This window comes from Sus scrofa, chromosome 4, assembly GCF_054392235.1.
Source record: "Sus scrofa isolate SSC_HxYL_T2T_F1_AM1 chromosome 4, Sscrofa_HxYL_maternal_Yorkshire_Landrace_v2.0, whole genome shotgun sequence".
NCBI lineage: Eukaryota > Metazoa > Chordata > Mammalia > Artiodactyla > Suidae > Sus > Sus scrofa.
In genome coordinates this window covers 37,117,513-37,135,460 of record NC_139386.1, presented here as the reverse complement: position 1 = coordinate 37,135,460, position 17,948 = coordinate 37,117,513, and the positions used below count along the sequence as shown (strand labels likewise).

Sequence of the window (17,948 nt, the reverse complement as noted above, 5' to 3'; positions counted from 1 at the left end):
CTCAGCCTCTCCCCAGACCTGAGCGGGAAACGTCTGCAGGGGGTGGTCTGAATATGTGCATGAAACGCTGTATGGGGAGCACTGTGCGCTGAAGGTTGTTTTGGAGACCGGGCTGTCTCCGGATTCCCGATGGTAATTGGCTTTGGAGCGCGCCTTCCCCACCTAAATTCACTCTAAAGCAGTTTCAGACCTGGCCCCTCACATTCCGATGAATTCGAGCAACCGGTACCAAGCCGCACCAGAGCTGGTCTCACGGTCCCTTCTGGTAAAGACCATGGAAGTCTTACTTTCTGAAAGTCACAAGGAGAGACCTTTGTGGCTGTGCTCAGTGGGTGCCTTCCCATGGAAGGTTAATGTGGTAGCATGACAGAACCATGTTGTTGCCATACCGGGAAGGTGACATTTGCCACTTTCTTCACAATGAAATCCCTAGAGTTAAGAGGGCTACCAGAACTTTCAACTAAAAATGGCCAGATCGGGAGTTCCCATCATGGCGCTGCAGAAATGAATATAAGATCCTTGAGGATGCAGGTTCAATCCCTGGCCTCGGTCAGAGGGTTAAGGATCCGGTGTTGCCATGAGCCATGATGTAGGTCGCAGATATGGCTCAGATCTGGCGTGGCTGTGGCATAGACCAGCAGCTACAGCTCCAATTCAACCCCTAGCCTGGGAACCTCCATATGCTGTGAGTGCAACCCTAAAAAGACAAAAAAAAAAAAAAAAGAAAAGAAAAAAAGAAAATGGTAAGATCAAGAGAGGCCCCTGCCAGAACTGCTGTTTTGCTAGCTTTTACAACAATCAAGACTATTTCCCTCTTGCTAAGAAATTATTTTTTTTTAAAGCTGATAACATTTGAAATTTAATACATGGGCATATTAAACACGTACTCTTTCAGGCAATTTTGGCTTTTAACACGAGACACGGGCATGTGGGTTCCTAAGCTGGCATCGGCCTCCTGTCCATGGGTCGTCACATAAGACAGAGCTGTGGGGAGGACCCACCGGTAACGTGCTAGCAGAGAAACCCCAACTGTGGCACCAAGGAACCACGTCCCTGCAGCCTCTGTGCTAGAAATGATCTCTCTTTGGTTTGTTTTTCACAAGCTTTCACAAGAACATTCTGTTTGGATTTTTTTGTAATCCACCTCAAAATTCTCTAAGCTGTTGTCCCAATCTCATTATATGATGAGACAAGAAATTCTAAAATCGAAGGCCAAGTTTTTAGGCCTGTTGGGAATTCTGTCACTAATGGCCTACAGACAATCTGAAGATTATCTGGAGGGAAAAAAAGCAGTTGCAAAGGGGAAGGGGGAAGGTGGTGGGGGGTTACCAGCCCCCGGGCAGATGCTTCTTAAAGAGAATGTACTAACCTTCTTGGAGAGGCAGGGGAAGGGCTGGCCTGAGAGCGGAGGAGTTGCCTCTACATCTCCCAGGGGGCAGGATTCACCCACTGGGCTTGATTAGAAGGTTTCTGACAAGGATGACTGAGATACCCTGACCTCATTTCTAGGGAAGTGCCTGTAGAGGTTTTAACAAGAAAGTAATTAGACATGAATAACCACTGACCCTATCTGAAGGAAAGAATGCGGACCTTGTCATTTCCCGGGGTCCCTCTCTACCTCCAAGGCTCAGTTTGATGGGAAGCCAGACACACACCCTTTTTCAACAAAAATCTCCAAACGAATAAGCCAAAGATATATTTGCTTTTGGAGCAATTAAAGAAGGCCTGTCCTCGGATGCTTGGTCCTTATCTCAGATGCACTGAGAAGTAGCTCTGGCCCACTGTGGCCTTCCCATCAGCAATGGTCCTAACCCAGAAGAGCCCACCTCACCTTCCTGGGTCTGGGGTGGCTGAAGGGCTGGAGAGTTTCCCCCTACGCTGTGGCCTGAAGGGCCTGCTGCAGAGTGTGTGGTCTTTGCTTGGCAGCAGTGGCTTCCCTTTCCTTATCTCTATGTGGAACCTTTGGGGAGAAGGGGGATTAGGTTGTTTCCACCCCAGTCTTCTGCCTCCAGGAGAACCTTACAAATATTCTGGGCTAAAAGGAATTTGCTGTTTCTTTACCTCCGGAGAGGGCCCTCCAAACAAGAATAGTCCACAACCTTCCATGGTACCCTGACTACTCCCAGACCAGGCTCCTAGGAAGAGGGAGGGTGGGCTTTGGAATCAGGTAAACTGGGAGTTCCCGTGGTGGTTCAGCGGGTTAAGAACCCAATTAGCATCCATGAGGATGCACATTTGATCCCTGGCCTCGCTCGGTGGGTTAAGGATCCAGCATTGCCATGAGCTGTCGTGTAGGTTGCAGATGCCGTTCAGATCTGGTGTTGCTGTGGCTGTGGCACAGGCCAGCAGCTGCAGCTCTGGTTTAACTCCTAGCCTGGAAACTTCCATATGCCACAGGTGTGGCCCTAAAAAGACCAAAAACGTAAACTGGCTTGGAAGCCCTCCCACGTGTTGTACCGGTAGGGAGATTGTGAGAATTGTCTCAGCATCTGAGTTGCAGTTTCCTCCTCGTCCTGCCTACCCTTGAGATGGTGGAGACAGGGTAACACCACATCGGACTGGGCTCTCTTGTGCCTGGTACAGTCCCTGATCCCGGGGAGAGGCTCCGTCATTAGCGAATCTATGCAGGTACTAGTGTTTGCACGGTTGCCATGCAAATGAAGTGCATTGAATGCCTGACACCCATAGGTCCTCCCATTTGTAATCTTCATCTTCTGGAAATTATTCCCTCTTTTAGCCTAAACCCTAGTGTTGTCTCCTAACATTCCAGAGAAAAGAGCTGGGCTCAAAATTTAAGAAAATTTCCTCCTTACAAGGGCTGGACCTGGGAGCCCTTCAGGCCTCTGGCTTGGCACTTGCTCCCACACTTCCTTACCCTCTAGGATCAATAACTTGACTGGGGGTCTCTGCCCAGGCCTGGCCTCCAAGAACCTGCTGTGGAGGGAGGCTTGGCTCCCACACGGGTCCTGTCCTCAAGGCCCCCCCCCACCCCAAAAGCACTCTTGGCCCGGGCTGGGGAGGTCAGCCTGTTCCTGGAAGTTGCCTGCTCGGAATCCCCCTCTCCTGTGCACTCACCCTTGGCCAAGCCTGCGCCTCCCATCCTCTGGGCAAGAACCCCGAGCCCCACCCGGGAAGAAGGGGAGCCCCTCTGGTTCCCACAGGACAGTGCCCTGAGCAGTTGGGCCCCTAAGAGGGCTGGCTCCTGGCAAGCCCCAGCTCAGCACGAAACCCGATCCAAAGCTCCCCTCCTGGGACCTTTGCAGGGAACACACCCCTCTCCCTAACCTAATCAGCGTGTCCCAGTCACCAGCGTTTACACAACTGAAGCTGGGATTGAAGGGGAGACGTCCGTCTGGCTCCAGCTCCACTCCAAAAGCTTGGTAGGATTGGGAAAGATTAAAAGTAACTCCTCCATCCTTGTCAGAACCATGCATCCCCTTTGCAACACCCCATTGAGCATCTGGCCTCCTCCCCCACCCACCCAGGCGTCTCCTCCTCCTCCTGGTGCCTCTGCTGCCCCAAGGAGGTTTGCAAGATAACTTCCCAGCCTGCGAACACCTGCAGCCCCAGGGACCGCCTTCTCTTGGGGCGGGTAGGAGCCCCCACCCCGCACACGGGTCCCTTTTAGCAGGAACCCGGGAGGCTCAGGCAGGGAAGTCATATTAAAGCTATTTGTGAGGCTGCCAGAAGGATCACTTTGATTTATAAAGTATGAAAGTTTGCCATTTATGAATTCACAGTGAATGAGTTATTTCCCATATTTGCTCCAAAGGCGCTTATTACATTCTCAATGCTAGGGTGAAAAATGAATTGCTGGGAAAATGGGTCACTTTTCCCAAATGTGGAAAGGGCTGTGTTTAAGATTTCAGTAACCCCTTCCCTCTGGTCCCTCACAGGCTGGGTGGTTGGATCCCTGGAAATCCTCGGCAGCCCGGCCAGCTTGGTGCGAAGCATTGGGAATGGCATCGCCGACTTCTTCAGGCTTCCTTACGAGGGGCTGACCCGAGGTCCCGGAGCCTTTGTGAGCGGGGTTTCCAGAGGGACAACGTCATTTGTGAAGCACATTTCCAAAGGTAGCTATTTGGGTTCCTTGTCACGATGCCTTATTTTCATTCCTTCCCTGTCTTGTTTTTTTATTTTTTTATTTTTCAAGAACGTGTTAAAGTGTTCAGTGAATTAACTCTGCCCCAGCTTTGCTTGGCGTGTTCACTGGCAGCAAAATGTTGGATTCGTAACAAAGCTCATATATAATGTCTTATGTTTTAAGCAGAGCACTGCTTGCCTATAGTGTGTGAAAATGTTTCAGAAACTTCAGAATTTTAAACCTCCCACTGGGAAAACAAGCATTGGCTCAACTATTATTCCATGTGATAAACACAGAAATATTAAAGGTGTTCGGGACTTCTGCTAAACATCAGAAATCCTACCCTGTGTTGCCTCATATTTTTTTTTTAAGTGTAGATACAGTTGTCATAACTTTTGTAAAGATGTGGATACATTTTGACGTGGAAGCTGGCGTGGAGGGGAAGGAGCCAGCTTCTCCCAGGCTCGCCACGTCAACACTGCCATCTTGTGGCCAAGGCGGCTCATCAGACACAGACGCCAAGCTGCTGCCCACAGGAAGGAGCGTGCTTTCCTTTCATCCGTGTGTTTGTTTGCCCATATTTTGGTCAGGTTGGCAGTGACTCGGGAACTAACAAGGGCCATGTGAGTCCCCGTTTTCTTCTCAGCAGGAGGCAGGGGAAACAGGGTAAAGGCCTTCTCCCCCGTAAAAAGCTTTTTACTGTCAACTGTACTGCAACACTGTGATGAGTGGACATGTCATGGAAGTCTCTAGAAGGCCTCCAGAAAGACTTGAGCTTGAAATATGAGAAGCCATGGTCCAGAGAGGCGGGAGCGATAAACCAACTTCCATGGACAGTGACAGGACCACTCCCCCGGGCCCCAGACGTCCCGGAGGCCCGTGTGCTGAGCTGCAGGAACTCACAGATGAGTCACTGGTGGATTTCTCACTCTTGACACTTGAATCTTTGTGGTTCTGTTGTTTTTATTTTAAAATGAGACAACCAACACCTGCTAAATTGAACTCCAGCAGTAATTTTAGCGTCCTGACTCACTGAATGTTTTTTACACGTGTCCTCCCCTTCTCTTAGCAGAATCCATTCAGTGTGTGTGTGTGTGTGTGTGTGTGTGTGTGTGTGCACGCACATCGATTTTTTTTTTCTTTACAGATTACTTTAAAGATGCAGCTGCAAAAACAACATCTTCCATTTCTTTTTGAAACTAAACATCTTATAACAGATGAACTAATTCATTAACTTCAGGATATGTCCGTTGATGTCTTTCAGTTTTGCCCACTGAGATCTAAGCACACTTGCTAGCCGGCCTTATGATTGTCTTAAATAAGATGCAGAAATGGCCTTTCTGGGGGAAACCAGACAGAAGTATGGCTTTCCCTTTATTGTCCTCACATTTTTTTCAATTAATATCCTGATGATCAAAATCACACACATTCTCTGTGGCATGATAATTATTGCCTCAGCCTATCAAATGACAAACTTGAGTATCTCCCTTTACCATGACTGCAGTAGTAAGGAGGGAATAAATTGTATTCCTAAAGTTACAAAACGGTTATTACAGTCGATTTACAATTCAGCAACAGGAGTTTACGTCGTGGCTCAGTGGTTAACGAATCCGACTAGGAACTATGAGGTTGCAGGTTCGATCCCTGACCTCGCTCAGTGGGTTTAAGGATCCGGCGTTGCCGTGAGCTGTGGTGTAGGTCGCAGACGCGGCTCGGACCCGCGTTGCCGTGGCTCTGGCGTAGGCTGGTGGCTACAGCTCTGATTCGACCCCTAGCCTCGGAACCTCCCTATGCCGTGGGAGCGGCCCTAGAAAAGGCAAAAAAATAAAATAAAATTCAGCAACATAACCTTAACCTTTAACATCAGAGCAGGCAAATTGTAACAACCTTCCAAACTGGGCTTCAGGGAGGGCTCCAAAACTCTTCTAGCCAAACCCTGACAATGGGATGGGAGCTTCCTCTGAGACGCCAGGCGTTTTCCTGGTGAGAGATTCTGTCCAGCCCCTCTCGTGTCGAGCGCTGTCACCCTCGTAAGCAGACGTTCTTCTCCACGTCATTTTCTTAAGGCAGCTCTGTCAGCACGTGGAGGGCATCCGGCTGCCATCGCCCCGCCCCCACTGCCCTCAGGGACCACCCCCCCCCCTCCGGGCCACCCTGTGCGGACCAGGAGGCCAACCCTTTTGCTCTTGTGCCCTCAGGTACCCTCACCTCCATCACCAACCTGGCCACGAGCCTGGCCCGCAACATGGACCGGCTCTCGCTGGACGAGGAGCACTACAACCGGCAGGAGGAGTGGCGGCGGCAGCTCCCGGAGAGCCTGGGCGAGGGGCTGCGGCAGGGCCTGTCCCGGCTGGGCATCAGCCTGCTCGGTAAGGGGTCGCCTGGGACTCGGGCTCGGGCGTCTGCCCGCAGATGGAGGTCCACCGGCCGGGACCAGGGGTGGAAGTGGACCTCCCGTCATTCTGCCGGAGAAGCGGAGGCTCGGGGAGGATGAGGCCCGTGTTCTGGTTCCTACCAGCGAGGCTCTGGGACCTGACACCCTCCGCAGAGCCCTGGTGTGGAGGGGCAGGCCTCTCATCCCAGACCTGCCCGATCCCTCTCCCGGCCAAACTCTGGGCACCGCCTTTCCATGCCTTTCGTGGGAACTGCCTTTCTGCCTTGTCAAGGCTTCCATAACTCATCATTCATTCCATAGGGGGCCCGCGCGGGGTGTCCACCCAAGGAAGGGACACATAGCAGGCTGTCTGCTTGTTAAAGGGAGTAACAGGTAAACCTCCCAAAGCCTTGCTCCTTCTCTGCGGGCGAGAGAAGGATCCTGCAAAAGCCTGCTGTTGTTGGAGAGGCACTTGAGCAGTGTGCAGGTGTCATGTAAACTTCAGTGAGGAGCCCACATTTGTCTTTCATTTTTTTAAAGAGTGCAGGATCCTGACTTCGCGTAATTACTGCTTGTCAAGCAGCCATATGGTATAGCTAGAGGTGAAGAGTGCTCTGGGTATTTCCAAATATTACGAATGTTTGAAAAATAAGCTGCGTTGGAAACATCTATAAAAGGGAAGCTTCAGAGCTGAAATTCTGCAGAGCAGCATTTTCAAGGGTATCTTTTGTTTATTTGTTTGCAAAGGAATTTCAAACTGTATTGCTTGGCAGCCTGCCTGCGGAGCATCTGAAGGAGTGTGCATCTCGCAGAGATCAAAGTGGCCCAAAGCACAGGGAGCAAAGGTTAGAAAAGATGAGCTTGAAAGGATTTGTCCTTTCCAGGCTGCAGTTCTATACACAATCCCGCCACTCTCGGCGCAGCCAGCTGAGGCTCTGAGAGGAAGCAGTACGATGTTACGAGTTCAGCTAAGTTACTAGAAATTGTGACGGTCCTACGCTGCATTGGTGCGGGGCGTGGTCCTGTGAGGATGTGCCAGACCGGGCAGTGTGGCTGCCCTGGGGAAGGGGGTGGGGTGGGGTGGCGGTGGTCCTCAAGAGCCAGCAGACCCCACCGCAAGGGTCCGGGTCCCCTCTTTGTGACCTCGGGGCTTCATTTTTGTAATCCGGGGCTGGAAATACCATTGAAGGAATGTGTGCTAGGCTAATAGTCCATGTTCGGTAGACAGCACCTACCTTTATGTTATGGTGGCAAAGGAACGGTTGCCTGGTTTTGAGAGTGTCGCGGCAGAGAGCCATCTGGGCAGTGGCAACAGCATTTTTGCTTTAGTTTTAGTCCGGTGGGTGAAGTGGCTGTAACCACAGGAAGCGACAATGAGGTTATCTTGGAGGCCTTGAGTCATTATGTGGGAACCGTGGGACCTCTTTCTGCTCAGAGTGTGGCCTCACATGCCCTCTGCTCGGGGCAGGAGAGCTTCCTCGCCACCCTCCAAGCTCTTCTTGGATGGAGGTGCTCCACAGAGGAGACCTTAGCTGGCTGGCATGTGGCCATTTCCAGCCCGACTAATCTGTTCTCTTCCCACCCCAAGAAGCCCACACCCACTACCCAGTTTCCACAGCATAGAACTGTGCCCGATGGTGAAAATCAGTTACCTGGGGAGCCATGATTCTGCCTTTGTGATGCCAGCCTTTGAAGTATGGCTTCTGTTTTGTTTTTTATTTTTTATTTTTTTTTTAGGGCCACCTGTGCCATATGGAAGTTCCCAGGCTAGGGGTTTAATCAGAGCTGCAGATGCTAGCCTTCTCCACAGCCACGCTGCATTTGCGACCTATGCTGCATCTTACATGCAACGCTGAATCCTTAACCCACTGAGCAAGGCCAGGGATCAAACCCACATCCTCACGGATACTAGTCAGGTTCTTTACCTGCTCAGCCACAACAGGAACTCCTGGCTTCTGTTATTAACCAGGGTAGAAAATCATCAACCTCTGCACGTTGCTGTCGTCACTGTGTCCTGGACCGTGCTTGTCCACACAAGGGAGTCACTTAGCCTGTCCGTGGAAACCGCAGTAGGCTCACGGAGTCATTCTGTCTCTCTAGTAATTCCCCAAAGCAGGGAGACCTGGGGCTGGTGTAAATCCCTCCTCCACAGGGTGTACTGATGGAACCCCCCAACCCCGGCCCGACCGAGGGCCCCCAAGAGCTCTGCTCCCAGCAGCACACCCTCAGGGAGTGTGTCCATTTCTGGCCTCCTCAGACTAAGGTTGGCCCAGACCAGCCCCCTTTCCTGGCAGAGCTCAAGAACTCTCTGTATCCCACTGGGTCCTCTCACAACATCTGCTCCTCGATGTGTGAAGAGCAAGAGTAGGACCAACCACGGCCCCTCACCTGGAAAGGCATAGATTTGCTGCCATTTAATCCATTCCCAGAAACAGTGTTTAAAACTGCTAAATGCAGAGTTCCTGTCATGGCTCAGTGGTTAACGAATCTGACTAGGAACCATGAGGTTTCAGGTTCGATCCCTGGCCTTGCTCAGTGGGTCCAGGATTTGGCATTGCCCTGATCTGTGGTGTTAATTCACAGATGCGGCTCGGATCCTGCATTGCTGTGGCTGTGGTGTAGGCCGGTGGCTACAGCTCCGATTAGACCTCTAGCCTGGAAACCTCCATATGCCACGGGTGTGGCCCTAGAAAAGGCAAAAAAAAAAAAAAAAAAACCAAAAACAAACAAACAAAACTGCTAAATGCTAGTAAGTGCTCAATTGGAGTGAGAGCGCCTCTCCTGGAAGAGTTTGAGAGCCATGCTCAGTGCAGTTGAAATGCTGATTCCTCTGTTTCTTCCCTTACGAGATCTAAACATAGATGATCTGCTCAGTAAAAATATATTTAAAGAGCACTTCAGGGTTGACAAAGCACTTTCACATGTGTCATCCCATTCGATTTTCAGACCCTAGGCAGGACGCGAGTCTTGCATCTTCCCCCACGTCACCCACCCTGGAGGGCTCCGAGCCTGGAAGCAATCAGGATGTGGGAGACTGAACAATGGCAAGTTCCAGGGTAGGAAAAACACATTTCCCCCAAATGTTTATGGGTTTGATGGGCCTTCTTGACTCCACTTGGCCCTCTGGGGGACACTGTGCAGTGTTGTGAGGCCCCGGAAAAATCAAAGGCCGTCTTCAGCTGCCATGCCCGGCCCCATGGCCCCTGGTCAGCGAAGAAGTGTCAGCCTGCGGAGAGATGCCGCCGAGGCTCCTGGAGGAGCTCAACATCCGTTTTCCGAATGCAAAGGCTTGTGGAAAAACTGTTTAACCTGCAGAACTGGCATCAGGTTTGGCCACATTTACCAGATCCATTCCCCAGACACCCCCACTTCCCACTACACCCTGGAGTCCGCTGAGGGAGACCTGAGCCCCCCGTCACAGTTACACCACATGTTCCCTCCCAGAGGAGGCTTCTTGCTCGTGAATAGCAAAGGCAGGAGTCAGAACTCACGTCTCTGACCCACGCTTTGGGGCTACCGCCTGACTTAGGAGGCACTGCTGGGTTTCCCAGTAGCCGCGCCCTCGGTCTTCAGGGCCACCCGCGGGATGCTGTGTGGAATCCAGCAAGCTAGGCCTCCAGCGGGTGAGCGAAGAGCAGGGCACCCAGCCGGCCTTGCACACACTCCCTCTGATGCCGCCTCCCCACCCCCAGCCAGAGCACCTGCTTTGCACTTAGAAGAGAACTGGGGACTGACAAATGTGCTTCCTTCTCAGTTCGCTGATCTGTTCTGGTCAGAACAAGTGAGCCGGGAGGTCTGCTACCCTCTCTGGGGCTTCTTTGTCCCTGGGACAGGGAGCTGTGGAGTGTGTCCCATCTGAGGTCTGCACCTGCAGTATTGTGATTTTTAAAAAGTATCCAAAATCAGGAGTTCCTTCCATGGCTCAGTGGTTAAGGAACCTGACTAGGATCCAGAGGGATGCAGGTTCGCGTTCTGGCTTCGCTCAGTGGGTTCAAGATCTGGCATTGCTGTGAGCTGTGGTGTAGGTCGCAGACACAGCTCTGATCCTGTGTTGCCGTAGGCTGTGGTGTGGCTCAGCTGTAGCTTCGATTCAGCCCCTAGCCTGGGAACCCCCATATGCCATGAGTGCGGCCCTAAAAAGCAACGTAACAATCATAAAATAAAAAAATGTAAAGTGTCCCAAATCAAATGACAATGTGGCTGAGAAAGGGCAGCACCAAAATAGCCACTTCCCTGGGTTGGTTGCCCCAGGGTCCTTGGCCTAAGGCTGGAGAGCAGGTCACCGAGGAGTGAGGGGCCTCCGGCCTCTGCCCACCCAGCACACACCCAAGCAGCCCTGGAAGCCCCCTGCGAGGCTTGCCCTTCCCTCCCCACCTCACTCGTCACCCGGCAGCCAGCTCCATGTGGCCGCCCTCCCGTGGGCCTGAGGCCAGCAGGGATCAATTTCCATGGCTAAAGCCTCCGAGCAGAGTTGGAGGATATAGCAGTAAATAATTTTCCCATTGTGAGCTTTAGCTGGATTACACTTAATAAGAGAGCCCTCCGGAGCCCCAAGAGCACTGCCTCGGGCTCAGCCACAGCTGCCGGTCACTCACGCACCTGGGGCCCGGTGAGGTGACAGTGGGGACGACAGGCCAGCCCCCCGCCAGGGCCTGGTGCTGGCCCAGAGCATGTGCTCCAGCAGCTCCTTCTCTCCCTCTTAGAACCTAACACCTTGTCACGGGGTGCAGGCTTTTCGCTTTTGGGGCTGCCGGAAGGGTTTATCTATCAAAGTCATGCTAACTGAGCCTTCGCCGCAGCCAGTGGCTGGAAAAAGTGGGAGATCAAAGGGGTTTCACTGTGACACCTGTTTGCACGCAGACAGAGGGAGGTGAGAGCCCTGTGCGGACAGTTGCAGCTCCTGCTCCCTGTGCTGGTCGGGCCTGGTACATTGAAGAGAAATGGGAGCTTTTCACCTGCCCCCCTCCCCCAACTCAATTTTATAGTCTTAATGGAAATCTGTACTTGGGAAAAGCCATTTCTACCAGAAATAGAGGCAATGATTTACTTTATTGGTGAAGTTGTAACTATTGACCCCACCTTTTCTACTCTTGAGCAGGGAGACCTTTCAAAGAAATCAGATAATGAAATCGGATAATCAGATAATGACATCGAAAAAGCTGTATTCTTGGGAGTTCCCACTGTGGCTGAGCAGTAATGAACCTGACTAGGATCCATGAGGACATGGGTTCGATCCCTGGCTTCGCTCAGTGGGTTAAGGATCCGGCGTTGCCGTGAGCTGTGGTGTAGGTCACAGACCTGGCTCGGATCCTACATTGCTGTGGCTGTGGTGTAGGCTGGCATTTGCAGCTCTGATTAGACCCCTAGCCTGGGAACTTCCATATGCCGCAGGTGTGGCTCTTAAAAAAAAAAAAAAAAAAAAAAAGAAAAGAAAAGAAAAAAGAAAAAGCTGTATTCTTTGATTTGCTGGCTCTTCACTTTCAACTGTCTGCTGTGATTTAAAGATTCCGAGGTTCTTGCCTCTCCCAGTGTCGCTGGCTCCATTAATATTTCCCAGCTGCTCTGACTCCTGACCTCATAGACAGAGAGCAAAACAGCAGAGTCCTCAGCCAAGCACCAAGACTGGGCATCTGGGGGACACTGAAACCGCCATCCCTTGCCTGGGGAGAGCCAGGGTGGCCCAAGCCAGGTTTGAGCAGCTTCCTTGGCTTCCCAGGTCATTTCTTTAGGAGGTTTAGGAAGCGGTGGTCTAGGCTGAGAAACAGACCTGTCACATCAGGTCATTCTTAATCTGTCAATGTATAAACTTAAATGGCTCTGTCAAAATTTAGGGGCGCGAACTCCACAAAGAATATTCCCGTTACAGCTGACCTGAAGGAACTGGCCTTTTGTGTTACTGGATTTTGTTCAATGGAATATTACTTGAAATTAGCAGGTCATTAACCGAGACCTGGAAATCTCCATTTCCCCAGGAGACTTTGAATTAGTGGCGTTTGGAATAATGGGATTTGACGTGTACTAAAATTTCTACCAGGGGGACTGTACATTTTCATTAATCCTAGCAGATTTGAGTTGAAAACAGAGAATTCTGTCAAGAATGGTCATGATATTGTTACCTCTTACTGGGTTAGGGAACCCTTCCCTCCATTATGAAAAGATCTGGACTGTTGGAACCTTTTCTCGAACTCATCCTTGATGGCTCAGAGGAAGAGGAGCAAGGAGGGGACTCTGGCTGAGGGGTTCGCCCTCCAGCTCTGGGCATGGTCTGGCCGCCCCATGGGAGAGCCCTTAGAGCAGAGCTGGGAGCACAGGGTTTATAACTGTTCTCAAGCGAAGATAAGTGGCCAAACCTCAGCTGAAGTGAGAGAAAAGGAAGTTTTTCCAAGACTGGCAAAGGGAAAAGCCTGTTTTATACACAGGATCAGTGAACAGCTTGGTGCTTAAGAGCAAGGTGGTGACTCCGACTCCCTAGACTCAAATCCTGGCTCAAGCACAGGACAGCTGTGTGACCTTGGGAAAAACTCCTTAACCTCCCTGTGCCTCGGTGGCCTTCTCTAGGAACTGAGGATAAAAACCATGCCCAGCTCCCTAGGATGGTGAGAATTAACGATCTCATATAAGTAAGCTCTTAGCCCATAGGAAGCACTCAAAACAGATTCTCTGTAATAGAAGCAGTAGTTACTCCATCAATAATTACTCTTATTAAATAATTATTAATATATTAACATGACCTTACTATGAAAGAATTGCTCTTATTCTTACCAAAAGAGAGAACGTGGGAAAGGACTGGTCCCTTTCAGTTTTTTCATCGTCTTAATTCCGTGAAAATGTATTAGGCTGAGCAGACTCACCCTCCTCCTGAGGAATTATTAGCTCTCTTCCCTGAACTGTGTTGTCTGATTTCTGGAGGAAGGTGTGTGGGTGTCCCTTTGGAAGAGTCCAGCATGTTTATCACATTCGGAACTGAAGTTCACAGATGCTGACCATGATGGGCCCAACCCAGTCTGAACATTGTGTTTTAATGAAGATAATAAATTCTAACAGCCTCAATGTACTTAGGAACATGGTAAATAAATGCATAGCAAAGGGCTTTATAGAGTTCCCGTTGTGGCTCAGTGGGCTAAGAACCTGACTAGTATCCATGAGGATGAGGGTTCGATTCCTGGCCTCACTCAGTGGGTTAAGGATCTGTGTTGCTGCAAGCTGTGGTGTAGGTCGAAGATGTGGCTTGGATCTGATATTGCTATGGCTGCCATGTAGGCCAGCAGCTGCAGCTTTGATTTGACATCTAGTCTGGGAACTTCCATATGCTGCAGGTGTAGCCCTAAAAAGACAGGAAAAAAAAAAAAAACAAAAAAAAAAAAACAAAAAAACCTTCATAATGAGGATAGGGTTTCATTCTCAGTCCTGATAAAACTGTGTTCCAGTTTGAAGGTTTTCATTGTCTCAGGATTTGAAGCCTCAGCCTTACTGGGGATTTTTGTTGTTTTTCAGGGGCAATTGCTGGTATAGTTGATCAGCCAATGCAGAACTTCCAGAAAACATCTGAGGCTCATGCTTCGGCAGGACACAAGGCCAAGGGTGTCATCTCAGGTGTGGGGAAAGGAATCATGGGCGTATTCACAAAGCCCATCGGAGGGGCTGCTGAGCTCGTGTCACAGACTGGCTACGGTGAGTCGTGGGGAGCCTGCCAGGCCAACTCAGACATCATCAATAACTTGCGTTATTATGCCAAGGTTTCCCTAAGATAATCTAGCCCCTTACATGCCAAAGGAGTAGCAAATAAAATAGATAACTTTATAAAGACATAGCTCTTTTTCTCACCTCCTTATGCTTCTTTACACAGAGTGGAATTGGATTACTAATCGTATATCACAGGAATAAAATAATAGAACCAGGAAATCAGTAATTTCAGTATATATGACTGTAAAAAGATTGTGACACATATAATCTTTTTATAGTCATTTAATAAAATAGACTTTAATGAAAGGTAACCAGTTAGATATTGAGGGCCATATTTAGAATATGTATATGTATATATAATGAGTATATATTCCTCTTTCTTTCTATATATATATATATAGAAAGAAAGAGGAATACATTGAAGCAGAGTAGAATTCCTTCTTATGGCGAGCAATTTGAAAGGAAAAGGTAGGTTATAAAGCAGATATCCTTAAATGACCGTGCATATATATTTGGAGAATGAGAGAAAGAAAGGAGGGGGAGCGGGTAGGTGGGTGGCGTGCACACATGCCCGCAACTGCTCGGTGGTGAGCAAGGCTTTCTTGCAGGCAGGCCCAGTCCCCTGGCCAGTGACAGCAGAGGCGCAAGATGTGCCCCAGAAAAGCCTTTCCCAAGCAGATAGCACAGCCGGGAGCTTGGGCTCTGGGACCGCCTGGCCTCCCCCTGCACGCATGCGCACGGGGGAGCATCTGGTGCGAGGGAGAGGGCGCACCTCCGCCTGAGCTCATTTTCTGCGTGCTTGGCAGAGCACATTAAAGTGACTTTTACGACATAGGTCTCGAGAATGGTCACCTTTTTACCTAAAATCGGTGTCATCACTTTGATCATGAAGCACCTGGCTGGCAAACATGACAAACTGTGGGCTGGCTCTCCTGCTTCTCAGCCATGGGAGCGCTGCATTTGCATCGGGCCAGAAAGGGTGCGAAGTAGATTTCACTGCAGCCTCCTGCGGCTCACTAGCTCTGACAAGAGGCAGCCAGATCAGGACATAAAAACGTCTGAAAGGAAGAGAGCAGGAGACAAATGCCCACACTCAGGCAACCATCCGGAGAGGCTCCTTTAAGAGACCACACAGACGGGAACACGTGTTCCTCCCGCTCCCCTCCCAACACCACCACCGCCTCCCTCTCCCCATTTCTCTGTCTCCCTCCTTGTGTGAATGACTTTTCACTTCCAGGGAAACTGACAAAAAGAACTACTGCAACTCCTAACTGGCCAGAGTTAAAGGCTCCCTTATCTAGTGTTTACACATTAATCCAAACAGGATCCCTTTTGCTCTAGACTCCAGTGAGGTAAAGTCACCTTATACTTCATAAATTCCTTTGGTCTTGAAAATGCCATTGTCCCTCGCTGTGTGTCTCCCGGGGCTGAGGAACTCTCCCTTATGTAAGAGCATCTCAGAACAGAGCTTCGCATGGCCTTGTTGGTTTCCATCATTCTTGTAAAACTTTTATTACCGCACTGAAGGTTTTACAAACCACTAACTCTTAGTCTAATGACTGCGCCTCATTTATAAACATTTACAAGCCCTCAGAAAGCACACATGCTGTACCATCTTTGGCTCTGGAGAGTCTCTTTGGAGGACTGCACGGCTGCTGCTGGGTGCCCTCATTTGGTGCTGGCACCAGGGAGAGCATGTAATAAACCGGAGGCCCCAAGAGCACTCATAAATGTATATGGAATCATGTTTAACAGCTGGATTAAGTCACTTAAATACTGTATCTAGGCAAACCATGTGCCTTTGTGTGCATCTCTCTGTGTGTTGTGTTTTTTATTATCTGACCAGCCATAGCACAGATACAGAAATATTGTAATGAGCAAGGAAGTCAACCAACAATCTTGACTTTTTTATCGCATCAATTGTAAATGATCTGTAAGCTCTTGCTCAGGACTGATTACTCCCACGAGCATTATGCTTCCTCTAATTGCCAGTCTCTGCTTGGACCGTAGCTCATTCATATTTCAGTCTGTAGTTAATGTAAGATCACAAGGGTCAACAGCATTGCAGTGTTTCATGATTATCTATACACTTGCTTCCAAAGATGTGACATCATTTGGGATCTGCAGCAGTTTATGGATGGCTCCAAGCAGATGACATCACTGTAGCACAGAACTGTTTTCCAGAAAACAACTAGTAAAACTCCCTTACTTCTTTTACCACAGGTATTTTACACGGAGCTGGACTTTCTCAGCTTCCCAAACAGCGCTATCAGCCAGGTGATCTGCACGCTGACCAGGCTCCAAACAGCCACGCCAAATATGTCTGGTAAAATGATCTAGATGCTTGTTCCACAGTACACATATGCTATGGTAACAGGGCCCGGCTCGCTCTCAAGCTCATGGGCTGTGCTTCCAGGGGAGCCCAAGAGGAGCAGCTGTTTTCAGGGAAAGGCTGCCATCCACAGATCCGGGCTGGCAGCAGAATGCCCCTGCCCCACGCGCCACTCAGGGACAGATGCGCTCTGGCAGAGAAGCCCGGGCCTGCAACTGGGCTTACAGTTCTCTCTGGAGCCAGTGGTCTAATTAGGGGTGACGTTTCTAATGGGGAGGAAAGGAGTTACCAGAGCCAAGGGAAATCTTTGTCTCCAGGAGGAGCTGGGTTCTGTTGAGCAGAATCAGTTTAAGAATTCCCAGTGACAATTACATCTCAAGCTGAAGCTAGTCATCAGGTCAGTGGGGGCCTTTGTTTGGGTACAGTGAGCCCTGATAGGTGACCATCTTTTCAAAGCTGGCTTTGGCCTCACTTTTCGCCTTTCAAACAGGAAAATGCTTCAGTCTCTGGGCAGACCGGAAGTTCACATGACCCTGGATGTAGTTCTGGTGAGGGGCTCGGGCCAGGAGCACGAAGGGTGCTTGCTGCTGACATCAGAAGTGCTCTTCGTGGTGAGTGTCAGCGAGGACACCCAGCAGCAGGCCTTCCCCGTCACGGAGATCGACTGTGCACAGGACAGCAAGCAAAGCAACCTGCTCATCGTGCAGCTCAAGCAGCCAAGAGTGGCCTGTGATGTGGAGGTACATTTCCGAAAGTAGGGTGATTGGGGCTAGCTGCTGGCAAAATCGAGACACGAGGTGACTGCTGCTAGCGGGCATTTACGAGCCTGCAGCCTCTGGACTGGCCGCTAGCGACCAGGAGGGCTGCCAGGGGAAGGAGTGTGGGTGGCAAGGAGGCCACTGCGGAAGGGGGTTGGGAAGCCGCCGCCCAGGTGCCTGTGAGCCTGTTGTGGGAGAGCACAGCAGGAGGCCGGAGGGACCCACAGGCAGGGCTGAGCAGCACTGGGATTGAAGAAGCATGGTTGTCATAAGGCTGGGGTGCTAGAAGGGGATAGGGCAGTGAAGCCTCCAAACAAGCAGGTCTGTACAAGAAGGGCCATTCCACGAAGCAGGCCGCCTGGTCTGAACTCCACAGAGCAGGCCCACGTCTGCCCGTGGCCTGGAAGTGACTGCAGCAGGTCTGCGGGGACAGGAGAGTGAGGGGTGTCATGCGTGAAACAAGGCACAGGCCTCACCTTTGCAAACGCACAAACCAGGAGGCCTGACTTGCCCCCTCCCTCATTCCTAACCCCTGAGACCTCGAGGTCACAATGCTCTCAATAGGGAACTCTCTCCTATCCCCGGCTCTGTAGATCCCTTGCTCTGTGCTGTGTTCCCTTTCCTGCAGGACAGTGTCACACCCCCTCAGCACCACAGGGAACCTCCTGGGGATTCTGCTCAGGCCCTTGGGGCAACTCTCTGGCCACACAGCTCCTG

At 50.5% G+C, this 17,948-nt stretch overlaps 1 protein-coding gene across 33 annotated transcripts in view; it reads left to right on the top strand.

Annotated features, from left to right (window-relative positions):
* The window catches only part of VPS13B (vacuolar protein sorting 13 homolog B), a 729,842-nt gene that overhangs the window by 707,389 nt on the left and 4,505 nt on the right, over window positions 1–17,948 (top strand). For all 33 annotated transcript variants that reach the window (XM_085021978.1, XM_085021986.1, XM_085021974.1 and 30 more), the window contains 5 exons: window positions 3,897–4,073; window positions 6,283–6,453; window positions 13,953–14,129; window positions 16,365–16,467; window positions 16,964–17,213. In XM_085021978.1, coding sequence (XP_084878104.1) covers window positions 3,897–4,073; window positions 6,283–6,453; window positions 13,953–14,129; window positions 16,365–16,467; window positions 16,964–17,213 — 878 coding nt within the window. The remainder of the gene's footprint in view (window positions 1–3,896; window positions 4,074–6,282; window positions 6,454–13,952; window positions 14,130–16,364; window positions 16,468–16,963; window positions 17,214–17,948) is intronic.